The sequence below is a fragment of the Athene cunicularia genome (assembly GCF_003259725.1).
Source record: "Athene cunicularia isolate RWA chromosome Z unlocalized genomic scaffold, athCun1 chrZ_part2, whole genome shotgun sequence".
NCBI lineage: Eukaryota > Metazoa > Chordata > Aves > Strigiformes > Strigidae > Athene > Athene cunicularia.
Genome location: NW_020799143.1, coordinates 6,712,895 through 6,734,308, shown reverse-complemented (window position 1 = coordinate 6,734,308; position 21,414 = coordinate 6,712,895). Strand labels below are relative to the sequence as shown.

Sequence of the window (21,414 nt, the reverse complement as noted above, 5' to 3'; positions counted from 1 at the left end):
CCGCTCGCTCCCCAGCCAGCAGCCCCCTTCCGCAGCCACCTCCCGCCCGCCCCGACCGCGAACTCGCCGCCGCGGTCTCCGTTCGGACCTCGGTGCATCTCACCCCCCGGCCCCTCGATGCGCCTGAGGAGTTGTGATGAGCGGGGTTGGCCTTTTGTCCTCGGCTACGAAGCACGGCCTTTTAATTAGGGTGGTTATATCAAAAGCAGCCATCGCGGGGCCTTCCACTCCAGCTAACAGATGTACCCAATAGGGCTTTTTATTCAAGCACGTTGTGATGTTAAAGATGCTTTGACATTCACTGTAATTTGGCTCCTACCGAGAAACTATGCAAAACCTGTTTTTTCTGATGTTTTGGCGAGTTCTTGGTAACGTGAATGAGTTTTATTAATCTTTATGACCAGCCATCCCTTCTGTCTTGTGTTAGATGGCAGCACGAAGCCAGGTTTTACAGCATGGCTTCTGAGAGTGTATCAATGTAGAGCCAAACTCGCCCCTTGCGTATCCTCAGCAGTTCCAGCAGGGATGAACGTGGCCTGCTCTTGTCTAGTCTGCCTCTTCTCTTAATACGAATACAACATAAAAAGTGGCTTGGAAGGTCTTACAGTGGAGGAAGATTGTGTTCGTTTGGGGGATGATTTCTTTTTAGCCTTTGCCTTATGCAGTTTTATTTTGTGTGGCTGGTTTCTTTCCTTGTGTGTACATAAAACTTTAGATTCTATTTACACCGAGTTATATTTTTGTATATGCATTTGTTTGTCTGTGTGACAGGCCGAATGTGTGTGGCTCTAGATTCCATTCGTACTGTTGCCCTGGATGGAAAACACTCCCTGGAGGAAACCAATGCATTGTTCGTAAGTGTCTGACTTCAAGTTTCTACTGCCCTAGGGGTAATAATAAAAATAATTATTCTTCTGTGAGTTACTTTTCCCTTCAGTATGAGAAAAGGTAATTCACTTCTGCCTTTGGCCTTATTTTTATAAAGAAAAAAAAGGAAAAAATGATGGATTTACAGGGTCACATTTCTGGTAATCAAAAGATTGGCCAATTGCTGCATTTTCTTTGGTGTGTTCATAATGGCATATCTCCAGTTTTTTAAAAAAAACATGACAAGAAAGGAAAAAGGAAAAAAAAAACCTTCCATAAATCAAATAATCAACTATAGTAACAGGAAGCAAAGCTAAAAGGTCTTGATATGAAGCAAGTAAGAACTGAAGTTTTGGGAAACTTTGTGCTAGGCTTGGAATTACAATCAAATGGAAACCTTTTATGTATCTGGGGTGCTTATTCTCTTGTCTGTCATTTTTAGTTGTGATTTAATAGCTAGGAAGCACGTAGAATGGGATTACTGCCTGGTACTGCACTGACAGATGTGGGTATATTGACACGGTTTGGCAAAAAAAAAAAGGGGGAGGGGGAGATCTGCTCAATACTCAGGATATGCAGTGCTTAGGGAATGTTATCTATGTAGAAAGAAATTAGAGAATTAAGTTGAATTTAAGTTGAATTAGATAAAAGCTAGTATTATACACATGCATCTTACAGTCTCTGAATTTTAACATGAGTCTGTTCCTATTCATCCTAGCCTGTCACCATCTCTTTTGCTTATAAGTATGCTCAACTTCAAAATTCAGTTTCAGGAACATATTGACCTTTATGTAGGCAATGAAGGTCTTTGCAGTACTCCAGCCAACAGACATCCGCGGCTAAACTAGAGAAGGAATGGGTGGTAAGCCAATATCTGCCATACTTAAAGATGACTTTTGGGCTGTTGCCTTATGATTCAGGACTATCAACCTGTTCACATCAATTTGTTTTACATGAGTCAGTTTTTCATGCTAATATGTCTTATATCTATGCCGTGGATTTTTTTGTCTAAAATTTTCATATACGCTTGACCTAGCATTTCCTAGCAGTGGTTGACCGTGTCATTAAAAGGCAGATACTGATATCAGTACCACTGTGGAATAAGAGTTACTTCTCAGAATGTTCAGTTCACATTTATCATCTCTTAAAATATTGACTTACTTAAATGTAAACCTGAGTTTTTAAAATGGATTTAGGCTGCCTAACATGCTGTTGATAGGTTTTTCAAATTCATCTGGGCATCTAGCTCAAGTGAAATTAGGGAGAGATGATGGTTTAGGATGGTTCAGGAATCCTTATAAATTGTACCTAAATTGTGACTCTCAGTGCCTCTTAAAGACTTCTGTATCAGGTCTCTTCACATCCAGAATAATCTTTGAGTTGCTATCAATTTATGAGCAAAGGACATCTTTTAGCTCCTGTTAATTGCAGCTTGTTTGAAGGGTGAATGATTTTGCCAGACCATCTGTGAGATTGCCTGTGACAATTTTCTGTTTGTATTTTTGGTGAAGGTTTAAGAGCACAGATTTCTATGCTCGCATTAAACATTTGTTGAGGTGATGGTCCCTCTAGCTAGAGCTGTTTAGCTAGATAAAGTCTCCTACACTCAATTACAGGCAAGCTAGCAAACTTCTTATTGGAGATGCCTTGATTATAGTTAGTGCAGGTTGTAACTGTTGATCTTAAAGTATTACTTGATGAGGAGAGATCTATGAGCTAGTCGTAGGTCGGCAGGAAACCATTCTGACTTCACAGTGTTTCCAGTTGATAACATGATGATGGTTGTTGGCCGTCTGGCATATTTATAATTAAAAGTGATCTTTTATCTAAAAAACAAAGGTCTGGTTGGGTTTTACTTTTTCTTTAAATAAGTTAAACTGTGCTAGTGAAAGCATACTTAGAATATGCTTTCAGCCATAAGGCTTTCAGTTGATAAAAAATTAGTCCCTAACAGATAGTAAACTGTCAAGGTATAGACCTCACTTAACCAGGAGATTGAGCTATGTTGTATAAAGATGGACTGAACAGTGATAAAACAGCCCTGTTCCCTGTGTGTGTTAAGTGCTCTAAATCCAGGTCCCATTTTTCACTTTTATGTTTGCTAACGGGAAAAGTATTTTGTATCAGTCAGTGGTATGTCTCTAACTCAAACTAAACAAAGAAATCCACCAAACTTTCATCTCATACCTTTGCATTTAGGACATAGTTGTATAGGAATTTAACAGTAAATGTGGATGTTCCACATTGCATCTTTCAGATGCCCAATGAGTGGTGTTAGTGGACCACTAATGTAGCTTTGTCTCCTCCTCTCTGCCTTCGTTGGAGTATGTTGAGGAGGATGTGGGTTTACAAAATCTGATCTGGTTTGCTGATTAGCATCAGTGCAGAGATTCTGATTTAGTGGAGAAAGGGTAAAAGAGAGCATATAAATTTCACTGGGAGCATATTGAATTCTGTAATGAGGCAAGAAAACAATTTGCGTCCGTATGGGAGTTACATTTAATTTATGTATGTTTTTCTAAATCAGAAGGGGAACACAAACATTATGGGAAAGGTCTTATCTCTGCTTTCATTTTTTCTTTTTTTTATGTATGTGACCAGGTGGGTTTTTTCTTTCCTTTCAATGTAGATAGACAGGCTTTTTGGGTGATTGGTATATTCTGGCAAATTATCTACCAGAGGTACTTGTTGCTTTTTTAGTCCTTCAGTGGAATTGTGCTTGATTATCTCCAAGCCCCAATGTTATTTACAAAGAAATTGTGATCTTGCTTGGTTTTTTTGCTTTACAAGTTGTCTTCTGCATGATACATGTTTTTTGAGGTGGCCTTGTGCTGTACTGGCTCTTAATGTTTCAGGCTCTCTTTTGGTGCATTTACTCATCCAGCAGACTATTTAGATATATTCATTTGTATGTCCTTTAGAATCTGGATCTAGCCTTTAACTCTCTCCTGGTCCTGTCGTTCCTTTGTGCAATGGAGCTCCCCTGGCTAGTGAGTGAGAAGGGAAGGCATGACTTTGATGCATCAGGGGAGAGCACAATGGCATCTATGTTAGGTGCACATAGTATTATGTAGACAGGCTTCCCTGAGATTTTTATGAAGTTAATTTCAGAACGAGAGTGTGGAAATATTTGAGTACAGAAAACTATACCTGTGGAAACTAAGCCAAATCTGCAAAGCCCAGCATTTGGACATTGACTTCCCACAAAGCAGCTTTGTGCAAAAGGATGGGTGATCTAAAAAAAAAAGAGAGACCCTGAAGTCCCTCTAAAATAGCTATTAGAGAAGCCATACCATAATTTGGCATTTATGATCTATATTGTTTATATTCATTCAAATCTTGGATTCTTGATAAAGTTTTCTACAGGTCTTGTGGTCTAAAATATGTAATTTTCATTGTTCTACATTCCTTGTGTAATAGGCTGGTATTTCAGGGAAAGAATTGATTATCTGGTTTCAGTGGTCAGACTAGTGTTAAAGTATGCTGTATTCTACTCCGTTTGTCTTTGAATTTGTTACAGATACTGATTATACCAAAACTCAGTTTGCTTTATTTAACTTACAGTTGGTTTTACATGTATATTAACTGTCCCAATGGACTGAATATTCAAGTGCTGGTTGTTTTGGGTTTTTTTTTAAAAGAAGCTGTTAGGATACTTCTTCCCCCCCCCTAGTTTAAGGTTACTGGTAATCACTGTCTTTCTAACGGTTCTTCCTCAGCGATTTGCAGAAATAGCTGTGGTGATGGATTTTGTTCCCGTCCTAACATGTGTACTTGTGCAAGTGGACAAATATCACCTACTTGTGGATTAAAATCTAGTAAGGACTTACTATATTTTCATGAGATATTTTTCATTTTAAGTAATTCTCTTTTGATAATCAACTCAAAAATAACTGTTTAAATTCTTTAAAAATAACTTGTCGTTACTGCATGCATGTCGGTAACTTACACTTTAGTTTTTGGTAGTTTGATATATACCGTGTGTGCATGTTTACTTAGTGTGACAGATTGAAAAAAGAAAGTGTTTTAAGAGATAAGCAAGTTTAAGTATAAATATGTGTGGTGTTAACATTTTCATTGAGTCCATTTTCCTGAGAAATGAAGATTGTACAGCCTCCAAGATAATTAAAAGTTCTAAGTTGCTAAATATAGTAAAGAAAAACTCAAACTTTTCATGGTTGCTTCTAAAATAATAGCTGAGTAATATCTACAGCTTGGAGGGTTTTGGTTACAAGAATACCTGCATGTACACTTAAATACATAGTATATTGTACAAAGCTCATGTCTGCTTTCAGATGTCTTTGTTTTTATGCATGTTTGTTTCCCAACGTGGTATTTTTGCCTAACACTGGTATCTCTCTGCCTGGGCTCTGCTGTAGTACAACGGTGCAGCATCAGGTGCATGAATGGTGGCACATGCACAGACGACCGATGCCAGTGCCAGAAGGGCTACATTGGAACTTACTGTGCGCAGCGTAAGTAACTGCTCTGTTCATCTAAAAAATCCATGTACGTCCTGCAAGTTAGCCTTCTTACTTCTGGTAGAGTAGGAAGATCAAAAAGACGGTATGCTGAAATAGAATGAAATGTCTACGATAAATTTAATGCTGTTTGGGATGTATTGTTTATCTGCAAGTCAGTTCATGCATTGAGTGCCTCTGTATCTCTAAAATTCAAATTGGGGATCAAATTCACCAGATAGTTTTGGAAAATCCTGTGGGAGCAGTGGCAGTATACATCTCACTCTCGTTTTCTTAGCAGATGATCATTCATTTTCCATTCTTTTAGACGAAATTTCTCTGTCTCACAAGAACAGCCTAACTCTAGGTTAAAGAGTGTTTTTCTGTTTTCTACTCAGCTAAGAAAAAAAGATTAAATGCAGTTCAAGCTCTTTGATACACCTTTGGTTTGTCAGGCAAGCTAGAAAGTAAATTATTTGCACAGCTCTACCTATCACAGCATGGTGTTTGCAAGCTATACAAATTTAGTAAACAATAAAAATCACTAAAGGCTGCAGGGATGAAGAAAGACTCAAAGTATATTCTGAGGTTAACTGGCTACTAATCAGCTGAGAAATTAATTGCAGAAGGTAGTCTGAAGGAACTAGAGAAAAACAAAAGACAGCCCTGCAAAGAACCAGTTAGACTGAATAGTGTGAAAGGACATCCTTTTGTCTTGGTTGTTCTTGCAAATGCTGGAGAGCAGTCTTGTGGTTGCTTTATTTCTATCTGGATAAAAACACTCTAAAATTTCAGGTAATAATTGTAATCCAAAAATATGACCCTAGTCACAGTCAGAGTTAGTTTTAAGGGTTGCTGGGCCCCTTCCTGCCAATTTTAAAGTACTGGGTCAACACCTGAATGCTCTCAGATGGGGCATATTTCCAGTGAATAAATGAGAAGAGGATTGAATTTTCAAGCAGTGACTCTAAAGCAATCCAGAAAATACGAAGAAACTGAAGATTGGTTTCAGTGTATAGGATAGTTAAAATTTCAAGTAAGATTGAATGTTTGTGTTCTGGACACAGTATGAAATGAATGTCTGAAAAATGTAAATATGTTTTTATTTCTTTTTACTGAAATGTAATTGTGTCTTAAATATTGAAGTTAATTTGTCTCTAAAGTGTCATTGTCCATTAATTCAGTAATGTAATACATGCAGAGAAGTGTCTTCATTTTATGCATAAGATATGCATTCTCAGTAAAAAGTAATTCAGGTTTATAGTTCTTGATAAGAAGTAAGGCTTTATCACATTTCCACATAACAGTATATTTTAAGTTCCTCATTGTATTATAGGAGGGATGTGCACATTTTTACCCGTTTGAAATAGACTGCTGCACCAGATACTCCACTGTGTTACAAATGCCACCCTCAAACCTGGGAGACCTGTGTAGGAAGGCAGCCTGGGGACTTCTAGCCCAAAATCTGCTGCTATTCAGAGCCACTTAAAAACTGTGGGGCTGTCCATTAAGGTGAAATGCTTTGATTTGGAACATGCACTAATTCTGAACAAGGCTATATGTCTTGGAAGCAATGGGCCTGAAAATAGAATGAGTCAGTTAAAGCACTCTTTAATAGTATTTTTCAACCTCACAGAAGAACTGTCTTCCTTTCAAATTGATGTCAGTGCTTTGGCAGGAGGCTTTGTTCTTGATTCACACTGTTGATAAACATCATGAGCTAAGTTCCACAACTATAAAGTACCTTCTCCATCATCTATATATACTCTACATTTATACCCCCCAAAAAATATTTTTTTCTTGTTGGGATCTTTGTAGGAAACAGTTTTTGAAGGTACTTAAAGATGAGTTTAAATGGTAATTCTTTTCCCTTACTCTAAACATGACTTCTGCCAGCAGTATCAACTTCTGAGAGCTAAATTATCTGCCTCTTGGACACCCCAAGCCTCCCTTCTTGGAAGATTTGTTGCTGTTGTGACTGAATGACACAACTTACTGTATGCAAAAACCCCTCAAAATAGTTGAGCGTTTATCTGATAAGTTCACTGATAAAGATTTTATGATTAGTGACTAGAGCTGCACAACTGTTTAAAAATATACTTAAATTAAACATCTGCTAAGAATTTGTGCTGGATATGATTAATTAAACAGCTCTTTGCAGTCAGCATTTAGCAGGTCCTAATGGCATTTGGGCTAATGGAATTTGACTTGAACAATCGTTATTGTTGGTGATGATGGGTAGGAAGGAGATCAGTTTGATCTTCAGGTCCAGAAAGATTTAGAGTAGTTGAGAGGAAAAGATATATTTTTGAATACTGCGTATGGTAATCTTTGAAATACCATTACTATAACTTTTAAAACTTTTTTTGTTAAAGCTGTCTGTGAAAATGGCTGCCAGAATGGAGGACGGTGTATTGGACCTAATCGCTGTGTATGTGTCTACGGATTTACTGGCCCTCAGTGTGAAAGAGGTAAAAGAAATAAGGAAGGAAATTATGAGCTGTTATACGCAACAATTCAGTATGCACATACTTTATGTTGTGAATTTTCTGGCTGAGCCAGTAAGCTTCCAGTAAACCACTTGTTTGTAATTTTAGAAGATAATCTTCCTTTTCAGTCTGGTAGCCACATTTTAGACTGGCAAGCACAAAGTTGTCACAGTGGTAGGAATTTGAGCTAATTTAGGCTGCTTATTTTGTTTGTGTAATACTTAAAAGATGAGCTGTCTTTTGCTTTCAGCTACATAAAATAACGTGACAGGAAAATTGTTGATATATGCAACTAATTAAAGGATTGTTTTTCTGTATAACACCTCTATTGTAAGAAGAACCTGGGAAGTTACTTGCTCTGGTTAGTTCTATTCTATAGGAGAAAGTCAGAGATGAAGTGAAAGAATAAGCTATTGCTGTATTACTCAGTTCCTAAAACCATTCTTATTCACGAAAACACCTTAGACATGGCTTAACTTGTAGTGGTTTCATGAAGTGGGGACTAAACTAGAATTTTATTTTAAAATGTTATGGAGAAATCCCTTAGCTGCCATTTAATGTCTTAGAGATTCCTATAAAGTCAGTTTTAATGACACTGAACAAAATGTTTTTAGTGTTAGACTGTGTGATTAGCACACAACTAATTAAGGACTATAACATGATAGAATTGTAATATTGCAAACATACTACTTTTTAAAAAAAAAATAATTTATTGTATTCAGATTTTTTTTATTTATTGCAAGACAACTTGGTAAGCTTGCTTTTGGTCCCAGAGAAACCAGTCATTCCTGGTTAAGATTTGCTTCTATTGTCTGACTAGATTCAGGACTGGAATCATGTTAATACCAGATAGAGTCCAGCTGTGATGCTGGCTCAGGGTTTTTAATAATTATGCTTATACTTGAAATAGGCTGACTTGCTTAAAACATTCTAGTACATATGGGTATTGTAACTTAACTTTTGTGGTGATAAAAGCATTGGTTTTCTTACAATTAACTGTTAAACTTTTAAGTTGCGGATTTCAAGCCACATAAAAGAATTAATATCAGTATTTTGGCATCCATATTTCCTACCTGTCCTTAAAAGTCTTAGTCTTTCAATTCTATGTATAGAACGCTATTGTTATATGAGATTTAAGCTACATTTCATGGTTATTTGGAAATTAGAATCATAGAACCATAGAATGGTTTGAATTGGAAGAGACTTTAAAAATCATCTAGCTTCAACCCCCCTGCCATGAGTAGGGACAACTTCCACTACATCAGGTTGCTCAAAGCCCCGTCCAGCCTGGCCTTGAACACTGCCAGAGAGGGGGCAGCAACAGCTTCTCTGGGCAACCTGTTCCAGTGTCTCACCACCCTCACAGGAAAGAATTTCTTCCTTACATCTAATCTAAATCTGCCCTTTTCAGTTTAAAACCACTACCTCTCGTCCTAATGCTACACCCCCTGATAAAGGGTCCCTTCCCACCTTTCTTGTAGCCCCCTATAAGTGCTGTAAGGCCTCTAGAAGGTCTCCTCAGAGCCTTCTCTTCTCCAGGCTGAACAAACCCAGTTCTCTCAACCTGCCCTCAAAAGGGAGGTGCTCCAGACCCCTGATGATCTTCATGGCTCTCCTCTGGACCCACTCAAGCAGATCCACATCATCCTTATGTTGGCGTCCCCAGAGCTGAACACAGCACTCTGGGTGGGGTCTCATGAGAGCAGAGGGGCAGAATTACCTCCCTCAACCTGCTGGCCACACTTCTCTTGATGCAGCCCAGGATGTGGTTGGCTTTCTGGGCTGCAAGCACACGTTGCTGTCTTGTGTGTTGAGCTTCTCATTGACCAACACCCCCAAGTCCTTCTCCACGGGGTTGCTCTCAATCCACTCATCAACCAGCCTGTATTTGTGCTTGGGATTGCCTTGATCCATGTGCTGGACCTTGCACTTGGCTTTGCTGAACTTCATGAGGTTTGCATGGGCAGCCTGTCAAGGTCCCTCTGGATGGCATCCCTTCCCTCCAGTGTGTCAACCACACCAACTTGTTGAGCGTACACTCAATCCCCGTGTCTGTGCCTTCAACAAAGATGTTAAACAGCACTAGTCCTAACATCGACCACTAAAGAATGTAACTTTTTTTTTCCTTTGTAAAAATGAGGATTATGTTTCTGCTTTTCCAGTCAACAGGAACTTCACCAGCCTGTCATGACTTCTCAGATGTGATGGATAGTGACTTAGCCAATTTATCCACCAGTTCCCTCAGGACCTGTGGATGTATCTCATCAGGTTCCGTGGACTTGCACACCTTCAGGTTCCTTAGACGGTCTCGAAACTGATCATCTCCTCTAATGGGTAGTTCTCCATTCTCCTAGTGCCTCCCTTTGCTTTCTGTATCTTGAGCAGTGTGTCTAGAGCACTTCCTGGAGCAAGTATACAACTTGGAGTCATTGAGTACCCCAGCCTTCTCCATATCCCTGGTAACCAGGTCTCCCATTTCCTTCCAGATAGGGTCCACATCTTCCCTAGCCTTCCTTTTATTGCTGATGTACCTACAGAAGCTTTTCTTGTTGGCTCTTGACATCCCTGGCCAGTTACAATTCTGTCAAGGCTTTGACCTTCCTAACCCAATCCCTAGCTACTCAGACAATTTCCCTATATCCCTCCCAGGCTATCTGTCCCACTTCCACCTTCTGTAGGCTTTATTTTTGTGTTTGAGCTTGTTCAGGAGCTCCTTGTTCATCCATGCAGGCCTCCTGGCAGTCCTACCTGACTTCCCCTTTGTCAGGATGCCTCTCTCCTGAGCTTGAAAGAGGTGATCCTTGAATATTAACCAGCTTTCTTGGGTCCCTCTTCCCTCCAGGGCTTTATCTGTCTACCAAGCAGATCCCTCAGGAGGCTAAAGTCTGCTCTCATGAGGTCCAGTGTAGAGAATGTCCTGGGCATCCTCCTCACTGCCCTAAGGATCTTTAACTCCACCATTTCACAGTCACTGCAGCCAAGGCTGCCCTTGAGCTTCACACTCCCCACAAACCCCTCATTGCTGGTAAGAACAAAGTCCAACATATCATGCCTCCTCATTGGCTCCTCTATCACTTGAAGAAAGAAGTTACCATCAATGCATTCCAGGAACCTCCTGGCTTTCTTATGCCCTACTATGTTGTCCCTCCAATAGATATCAGGGTGGTTGAAGTTCCCTGTGAGGGCCAGGGCTTGTGAATGTGGGACTGCTCCTGTCTATCTGTAGAGGGCCTCATCTGCTTGGTCTTCTTGTTTGGGTGACCTCTTAGCAGACCCCCACTATAAAGTTTCCTGTCCTTGCTTTCCCTTTAATCCTGACCCATAAGCTCTCTAGTCAGCTCCTCATCCATCCCCAGGCAAAGTTCCATGCACTCCAGCTGGTTATTGACATAGAGGTTTACCACCCCTCCTTGACTCCTTTGCCTGAGCTTCATAAAGAGCCTACTGCTCTTCAGAAATTAAACTTTTTAATTTAGGTATTTTCTTCCTAATATAGAACATACATAGCTTTCCTTCAGACTGGCCTCCCAGCCTCAGCTGTATGATAAAACGTGACTGCTTGTTCAACTATCTGGGCTCCAAACAGACTAATTTCCGGGCTGGAGACAGGAGGCTGAGCAGTTAATAATGACTGGCATGATTACAGTATTTAACTTGAGACTGGCTTCTGAGTTAGCAACAAAGCAGAACCTGTTTGGGAGCTCGTACTTTACCCTTTCTGATATATACAATGACTGATCTGTTCTTTCGGTCAGCTTCTTGTCTTTAAATTGTAAACATGCAAGATTCAAGTATTTGATATTGTCTGTTTTGTTGTGGTGGGTGTTTTTTTTAAAGAAAAAACCCAAATGTTCACATTTTGCTGTTGAATTTTTCCCAGTGAAAAATAATTGAAAAAAGAAAGTGGTTGATTAAGAGGCCTCATTGTCAGTTGTACACATTAAGAGCAGTTTTTTCTAGTGTGACCAGTTCCTTTGGTGTCTCAAGACTGTCTGAGCAAATGCCATTTGTATTATTGCACATGGCCTGTGCGGTTTTTTAATTGATGATCCATAGAGGTGTGAAGCAGTGGAAAAGCAATGATGTTTTCTTCCTTCTTTATCATGGATTAAAGAGAGGATGCAGCAGTGGTAAAGGAGAATCCTGTCACTGCCTTCGCTCCATGTAGGAGGAGAGGGAACAGCACTAGCTTACTTTGTACATAAGTGGCTTATAATGGGAAGCGAAAGGGTTTGGACCGAGCAGAAATGCACAGCTTGGGAAGAATTTCCTTTTGAAGAAGGGAGAGGATGTCAGATAAAATTATCAAGTCTGTGTGGGGAGAAAAGAGGAAGAATAAAGAAATATAGTAGTCTAATATAGTCTGAGAACTTCTGAAAGGGGGGAGCTTTTGAATTGTCAAGAAAATTACTAATGTGTCTTAGCCTAATGAGTTTGTTGCAGCTGGTATTCCCAGTACAAGAGTCTGGTCAGTTTCTCACACTGTCTGAATTCTGGAATTTCTGTCTATCAGAGGAGTTGAGAGCCTGACCTCATAACAGATGCAGTAAGTCAGTGAGAGGGGAGCAGCTTTCTTCCTGCAGGTTTTTACTGGTCAGTAGGGAAGATTCTGCACAGATGCAGCCAGGTAGTTGGTAAAAACCCTCCTCTGTGCAACACAGGATTTTTATATTGGTTTTGCAGTGCCTACAAGAACTTGGCCCATATAATTGAAGAGTCCAAGGAGGGACAGCAACAGACTAAATGAAGTATCCCTGGGGTTGAAGAACAGGATGTTACAGAGGATAGTGAAAAAGGTTTGAGGCAAAGGGCATAACTGAAATAGAGGTTAATTTTGTGGGGTAGGAGAACATACATCTAACACTGTATTTGAAATATGTTACCTTCATCTGACCCTCCCCAATAGGAAAACAATCAGTGATGGTTTATAAAGACAGTAGAAGAAAAAGGGGGAAAAAGGGGAAAAATGAAAAAAAAAAAAAGGTTTTCTTCAAGGTGGGAAGAGGATGAAGAAGCCAGTCAACACCACACAGAGGTGGGAGGTAACAAAAAGCTTTCTCAGTGAAAGTGTTAATAGTATATAGTAACTGAGGCAAAAGAGGAAAGAACATAAAAAACCAGAACTGAAGGAGAGCTGTACTGAAGAAACTGATCAGCACTTAGAAGTTACAAGGATATTTTATGATAATATGTATGAATAGAATGAAGATTATATAGCAAACTGACAGAATTTTATATAGGACTCAATACTTCTCAAATATATTTTTATTATAAAGAAAACATACAACTCATATTTAGTCTGTAGTGCTGCTGAAGGTACTTGTGTGTGCTTAAGTGACAGTGATTAGATGTAAATGAAGCAAGGAGGGAATTAAATACTTTCAGAAACTGCTCCTTCCTCTGAGAGATCTTCAGAAGGTCTTTTAACTTTACAGAATTTTCCATATTTATTGATGGTAACAGAACCATAGGAAGAAGTGAAAGCCTTTTGGGGCTGTATTCAGCTGTATATTTGGTCTTACCCCTGTAATCTCATAAATGGCAGAACTTCATGCCATGAAGTCTATGGCAGGTTATGTTCAAGGTGTTTCCTGTCTGCCAGCTCTGGCATACTGCTTCACAAGTAGTTATAAAAGGACCTGTGCTTTTGCTCAAGTTGCCTGGTTTATTTTAGCTGTCTCCCAATGATTGTAAACTTTGTTCAGGTGATTAACAGCAAAAAAGCTGTTTTCATCACTGGGCTCTTCTCTTTTTGTAGGAGTTGTGGGAATGTAACTTTAATTTTGCTGGTTTTTGCTTTATACGGGCTACTATTAGCCTGAACTGAAATAGAAGTTCTTCATCTGGGATAGGATATATGTGTGTATGCCTAAGTGGGACCCTGCTCTGAAGAGCTAACTGGACAAAGGAAGTATTATTACTCTTTTACGTGCCTCTGAGATAGGCAGAGGCATGCGAGATTGTTATTTGTTGAAGGCTGAGCAGGGAAGCTTCATCAGACTTCTCAATCAACCAAATACCCAGAGTTTCAGTCTCTGGTTTTAACTATGGGGGTCATCCTGCCTGTTTTATTAAAGTGGTGTAAGGCTATTGAATTTTGCATGCTCTAGGAGTGTGAGTATAAATGAAAATGCAGGGCATTTTAGAAGTCAGGAAGAAAGGAAGTCAATAAGATAAAATAAATAGTTACTAAATGCTGCTTTCAAATGTCAGACAACATTCTTCTTTTCTTCTTGCCACAGGGCCATGTGTCCTGGTGTGAAAAAAATTTTTTTTCAGTACACAGTAAGTGGAATATTTACTTGCTAAACACCAGTTTAATTTTCAGTCTGCTTTTGGCCATTGGGAAGTGAAGCATATGGTCTTGAGATTTTATGCAGCTTTGTAAAGGAGTCATTCAGGACCTGTTGAGTAAGGAAGAAAAATACTAGTTCAGTGTAGTGTACTCTGACTACATGGTCCAGTTCAAAGGGGTTGTTCATCACCGCTGGGGCAAACACAAGTTACAGCATCCACCTGAAGTTTAGTTCAACTAAAATCACTCAAGTTTAATCAAATTAAATAAAAATAAGTTAGTGGTAGTTTAAAGCTCTACAAAATATGAGTCTTCCTATAATTTTCCATTTTCACCATGCTTTCCTATTTTTTTTTTCTAGATTTTTCTGTTAAAAAAACATTTCTGTCAGCATTTTTCACATGTAATAGAAAGTTGATTATAAGCAAAATGCCACAGTGATGGTGGTATTTTTAAAAAAGGTTCAGTTTAAAATAAAAAAGCACATCTCTAATTCTCTTGGAGATAATAAGAGATAACAACTGAAAATATGGGCAGCAATAAAAGGTGAAATTTTATCGGGTAATACCTGATTCAGGAAAATTGGTTAGGTTTTGTTAGAGGAACCTGCTAGTTATTTTTGCTGTTTCTTTGAGACTAGAGGTGTCTTCAGATGTTTATTATACATACAGGTAAGTGCAGACCCTATTCAGAGAACTCCCTTTCCTTCTACAGGTTCAGACCTGTACGTCTTTGCATACATCAATCTGTGACGGATTACAGTAGTTCTGAAGGGCAAATTCAGAAAGCTGCTTCCATGCTCTTAGATATCAATAGGTAGTAGGATTACAGGACTCAGGCACCACATTACCTGGCTTTGCCATCCATCATTATCTCCAATAACAAGGTTTTCAGACTTTTCTTCCCTTGCCTTTCACAAGCTGACAAATAACTATCTAAAGCATTAAAAACCCCACAAAATGTCTACAGAGTGTACATTCATTTGTTGTTAGCAGGTATCTGAAAAATTCTCTCTTTTAGTTGTGCAAAAGATTTAATATTTTGTAATTTTAAAAAAGATAAGGATAATGCTGGACATGTCATTGGTTGTAATGGTGAAGATGGTATCTTTCTCTTGTTTCCCTGTTTTAATTTCTGTGGATATTTCAGGATGTGCTAATTAGTATTCCCTCCACTTTTCCTCTGGTTGCATTATCACAGTCAGTCATTTGGGTTGGAAAAGACCTTGAAGATCATCCCATCCAACCATTACTGTAACACTGACAGTTCGCGACTACACCAGCTCCCTCAGTCAGCCCAACTCTTAAACACCACCAGGGATGGGGACTCCACCACCTCCCTGGGCAGCCCACTCCAATGCCATTTCTGTAAAGAAATGCTTCCTAATATCCAGTCTAAACCTTCTGTGGTGCAGCTTGAGGCCATTACCTCTTGTCCTATAGCTTGCTACTAGGCTAAAGAGGCTCAAACCCAGCTCTCTGCAACCTCCTTTCAGGGAGCTGCAGAGGGTGATGAGGTCTCTCCTCAGCCTCCTCTTCTCCAGACTAAACACCCCCAGTTCCCTCAGCCGCTCCCCGTACGACCTGTGCTCCAGACCCTGCACCAGCTCCGTTGCCCTTCTCTGGACACGCTCGAGTCATTCAATGTCCTTTTTGTAGTGAGGGGCCCAAAACTGAACACAGGAATCGAGGTGCAGCCTCACCAGTGCCGAGTACAGGGGTAAGATCCCTTCCCTGTCCCTGCTGGCCACGCTATTGCTGACACAAGCCAGGATGCCATTGGCCTTCTTGGCCACCTGGGCACACTGCTGGCTTCTGTTCATCGGGCTGTCAATCAGCTCCCCCAGGACCTCTCTGACTGGCAGCTCTCCAGCCACTCCTCCCCAAGCCTGTAGCGCTGCTGGGGGTTGTTGTGGCCCAAGGGCAGCCCCCGGCATTTGGCCTTATTGAAATTCCTACAGTTGGCCTCAGCCCATGGCTCCATTATTTCTCTAATGGTTATAAATGCTTGAAATTGTGTTGGATTTTTGTGTTGTTTATATGTACTTGTGTAAAACTTGAAAAACTCTACCCATAAAGCGTTCCTCCTGAAGTATAATTTGAAACACTTTTCATGTTGTATAGAGGTTTATATTATCCAAGAACATTAGGTGAATGCAAATAAGCTCTTGAAAATGTCTGGGGAGGAAGTCACAGCATATGAGAGTTGTACAGTCAGACCAAATGGGCAATCTAGCCTAGGTTCCCATCACTGCCAGAGGCCAGTTTAACAGGAGAAGTGGTGTTTCCCCAAGTTTTTTCCCAGGTTCAGATAATTTTGTGGCTCAGGATTTTTTAGAGCAAGTAGCATTGTAATAGTTTTTGACACCTTGTCATTCTTTTTTTCTGTGGTGCTTGTGACAAGCTTTGTCCCTTTCCTCAGTCCTGAGATCACTTAATGTGAATCAGCATGGGTACCAGCATTCCTGCCAGTGTGGAAATCAGTCCCATACTCCCCGTTTCCTCTTTCTTGTTTCTTACCCATGTAAGAAACTACCCTCATGCCTTGTTTTCTTTAAGAGCCTATGGCTGAGGTCCTTTGCATACCATGCTAGAGTGTATCTTCTTCCACCTAATAGGTGTGTTGATGCATTAAGGAACTACACTAGATATATAGGGTTTGATTTTTTTTTTTTCCATAAAAATGGCATTGATTTGATTCTTCCACGATGTTTTACCTATCAGTATTCCTACATCAGTTAAAACCTAGCTGTTGAAAAATGAGATTTGCAGCATACTTCTTGACTCTGAATGTTTTTTTTTAAATGGGGACTGGTTTAGGAATGGAAACTATGGGAATTCTGCAATTTATTGCCTTTTTTTAATGTGAAGAATTTCTGTATTTTCTGTTAGCTTGGTAATAAAGTTGTGCTCTGGCTCTGGGATTTATGTCTGCCTTTTACCCTCTGACTTTATCGCTTCATGTTAATCTTCTGGTTTTTAAACTGCAGCCATGGATTATTTGTACAGAAACAAATAATCTTCTTGAGAATGTTCCCTGTCCTCCAGTTGTTCTATGTGACATCTTTTTTGTTATTAATATCAAATGGAAAGCTTTTAACTGTCCTTAGTATACTGTATGAAAATGCAATAGCAAGATTTTCACTGTTTTCCGGTCTAAGTTTTATCAAAAAGTAGTTTTTTCTCCAATCCTTAGTCATTGGTCTGCATGCTAACAGCATCCACAAAAAGCAATTATTGCAAACATGGGTACTGGACAGAGGCTGTCAGAAAAAAAGATTGAGTGCCTCAGGCTGAAGCCTCGACATATGAGTGATGAAAGCAAAACCAACAGCCTGTGTGGTGGGTTGACCCCAGCTGTTAGGTAACCCCCCCATCTAGCTACTCACTTACTTCCCTGCAGTGGGATAGGATAGAGAAACTTGAAGGGCAAAAGCTGAAAACTTGTGGGTCAAGATAAAGAGAGTTTGATAAGGTGAAGAACAGTGGTGCATGCAAGCAAAGCAAAATAAGGAGTCTGTTGCCTGCTTTCCATTGGCAGACAGCTGTTAAGCCATTTTCTGGAAAGTAGGGTCTCAGCATGTGTAACAGTTACTTGGAAAGACAAATGCCATAACCACAAACCTACCCCATTCCTCCTCCTTTCCCCAGCTTTTTTAGCAGAGCATGAAGTCATATGGTATGGAATATCCCTCTGGTCAGCTCAGGTCCACTCCCAGTCTCTTGACCACCCCCAGCCAGCACACTGGAGAGAGCATAGTAGGAAATGGATAAAGAAAGATAACCTTGATGCTGTGAGCACTGCTGAGCCATGGCCAAAACACAGGTGTGTTCCCAGCACCATTTTAGTCACAAATCCAAACCACAGCACCTCTACCAGCTGCTGTGAAGAAAATTAACTCCATCCCAGCCAGACCCAGTGTACCTTCAAAAAAGTTTCTCAGATAGTGTAGATTTATAGTGGACTTTTTATTTAATGAAAATAAAGGAATGGATAAGAAGTGTCCAGAGTTCAACTTGAAATTCACAGTAGTTTTTGAAATTGAAATTAATTAAATAAATGTATTTATTGGTGCAGCAAATTGAAAATAAACCATAATACCATCACTATAGGACTGTATGATAGTTTTGTATGATTCCACTGTGTTAGCACTGATGTCCTGGATTGTTTGTCATATACTCACAGTTTCTTATTGTGTCATAACGACAAATACAGTAAGTGTGCATACATTTATATGCAAAATATATCATTGTGGGTGTATGTGAGCTTTGTTATTCCAGTTGTTACCACATGGTAGTTCATCTGAGTTCTTTCACAAAAACAGGTGAGTAAACAGTGAGAAAAGCTGCTGTTCTGAGAGTAGTGAAATAATAGCATTTTACACATTTTTACAAGTTTTCAACACTATGTGATGCAATGTTGGGCCTGTTCTCTTTCCTCTAATTTCCAGAGCCCCCAGAACTCTTTCTGGATTTTGCCATACTCAGAACATTCTCACAGTAAGATATCTAAATGATCTGGTGAGCATTTATTGTAGATTGCTCAGCTTACATAATTAAATACTTGACTGTTCTATGACCTGTCTAGTATGGCCATTGGCAACTCATTGTATCTGTGGTTTTAGACGTTGATGAATAACTGCCCTGAATCATCATAAGCCTTCTTATTCTTTGGCATACCAAAATGGTGTGATGCTGTTCGTCATGAGCGAATGTTTGTCACCTTTTTTCTTTGTGGCCATAATGCCAGTGTGGCCTCATACCAATATAGAAAATGTATAAATAATTTAGTAGAGTTGTTAAAGAAACAAATGTATATGTTCTTTAGAGTAAAAATAGACTTCAATTTATGTTCTTAAACAGTCATTGAGGCTGCTGTGGTATGATTTGGGTGTGTTTGTAAAGGACTCCTGCTGTTTAATGAATGTAATTCTTTAACCTGGAAAGTTGAATTTCCTCTTTCATTGTCCCTGTTCAAAAATGCTTGAGTTGTCCAACCTTCAAAATAGGAATACTACCATATAACCAGCTGCATTGTATAACAAGAACAAATTGGCCTGTATTTGGATACTAAGATTAAAATCCTTTGAAAGATTTAGTTAATAATTCCCATAGTCATAGAAATCATAATAATTTGAAAAATAAAGAAGAATTAACTGCATCAAGTTTGTTGTTTGGGAAGAAGCAAGAACATGGCTAAACCAAAATTGTTGCACAAAACATGTAACTGACAAATTTTATCAAAATTATGAAAAGGCATGTTTGGCAAGAAAGACTCCTTTGGGAGGACACTTTTTTCTTCCTTTAGAAGTTGCATGCTCAGGCTGACTTGTTCTGTAATTTGAGCCCATGAAGGTTCAAGTGGTGTGGGTTTTCTGGTTGTTCTAACTTCAAGGAAGGGAGGGTGTTGCTTGCTCAAGTTTCTTAGTTAAGAATTTTAAATTTTGTAGATGATAGGTAGACATAGATGACAGATACCTATCTTTCCTTACAGCGGAAAGCAAAGTGTTAGTAGAATTCATTTATATTAACTAAGTTGATAACAATAAAATAAGATTTAATTGTAATTGATACTTAGATTATTAATGGATCAATATTAACTATGTTTCTAGTATAGTTATGACTTTTCATGATCTAGTAAAGGTAGAAGAAAATGATGACATTTTCAGGCATATACCTCTTTAGGAAGACAGGTCTGTAAAAGCCTCTTGCTAACATTTTCTAGATTACTCTATATAGAGAATATTTTTCATTATTTAATTACTATCTTAAATTGTCCAACTTATAGCCAATGATATACAAAGTGTTCAAAGTGTGAAAGGTCCAAAAGAACAGCAAAAGAAAGTAAATGGAAATAACAAATAAAGCAGGAATTGAAATATTCCTTATAAAGCAATGAGCTGTTGAAAACAGTGTCAGGAAAAGAGTCGGGATTTAAGTTGATGGATAAAATCTGCATCTAACAGGGACTGACAAAAAGCATTTTGATGAACTCCATGGAAAATAAAGGCATTACTGGTTAAGGTCAGTGCATAGACAAGTTTCAACACACAGTTCACAGCAGTGGAACTATACACACTCACCACATTTGAACAAAACGTTTGTAAAGTATTGGCTGGGAATCTTGGCATGCTGCTGAACTCACTGAGATGTTCAAAGCTGTGCAACAAAGATTTTGGATAAATTTCAGAGAAAACAGAAGGGATGTCAATAAGATCAGTCCTTACTGATCTTAAATGTAAAGTGAAAAAAAAAAAAGAGGTAATAATAATCCTTATGAAGGAAATATTGCTAGAAGAGTAGTGGCACAAGTCTTCCTGCTCTTCTCTGAATTTTCAACTGCTGCATAAAGGACACATGCCTTGGCATGTGGCTTTCTGATAACTGACAGTCTTGCTGATTTTTTTTTAGAGTCTTTGTGAGTTTTGCCATTGTGATATGAAATTTTTATTTTTCAAGAAATAATCTGTTGACTACTTAGGTGGCATGTTATTAGGCAAATAATTATTGTGAACACTTGGTCATCTTCAGATGACATTTCCTGAGGATTGTATTTTGCCTGTGCAGCTTAACATGCAATGCAGACTTTTCCCATATGTGCACAGATTTCTATTTTATGTGAGCTTTTAGCTGATTTGCAAGTAGGGTATGGCATACATTGTATGTCCGAAACAAATGCACAATGGCAAAAGATTTCCTCATTCCATTCAGTGGCTTAATAAACATGGTCATCTATTCTTAATCAGGGATGAGGAGGGGTAGAAAATTTTGCAGAGTGATGACCATGTATAGACTCTCCTCTGCTTGATTTTTTACTCTTGGGAGGCAGTTGTGCAATACCATTTTAATGTGAGTACAGCATTACAGTAGCTAGCATTGTCTACCAAGAAAAGCTATTTTACATCTGTCTTGCATTATACTGATTCTTAGCCTGCAAGAATCGAATAAGATTAAGTGTCCTGATTTTTTGAAGGTGATGAACAACATTTTCCTTACTTGACTTTATTAAGAGCTCTGGGTGCTTCTTGGAAATCAGTTTCTAATACAACTAACAGTCTCACCAAGTACCTCCAATGCGTTGTGCTTTCAATAAGTGACACTCATCAAGGAAAAATATGTTCATAGCTGATGTCCAGACCTTGTCTTCACACCCTAAAACTGTCAGATTGAACTTTTTCTCATGCAGGAATCTTTCTGTTGTCTTTCTCTATAGATATTATACAAATCTCTGACTTCAGAGAAATTATCTCTTGCCATGCCTAAAAAGACACATCTCCCTACTGTCATGATATCCAGCCCAGTGG

At 39.0% G+C, this 21,414-nt stretch overlaps 1 protein-coding gene across 1 annotated transcript in view; it reads left to right on the top strand.

Annotated features, from left to right (window-relative positions):
- Positions 1–21,414, top strand: part of FBN2 (fibrillin 2) — a 171,695-nt gene that overhangs the window by 1,415 nt on the left and 148,866 nt on the right. The window contains exons 2-5 of the mRNA XM_026866024.1: positions 733–854; positions 4,587–4,685; positions 5,247–5,342; positions 7,703–7,798. Of these exons, the coding sequence (XP_026721825.1) occupies positions 733–854; positions 4,587–4,685; positions 5,247–5,342; positions 7,703–7,798 (413 nt within the window). The remainder of the gene's footprint in view (positions 1–732; positions 855–4,586; positions 4,686–5,246; positions 5,343–7,702; positions 7,799–21,414) is intronic.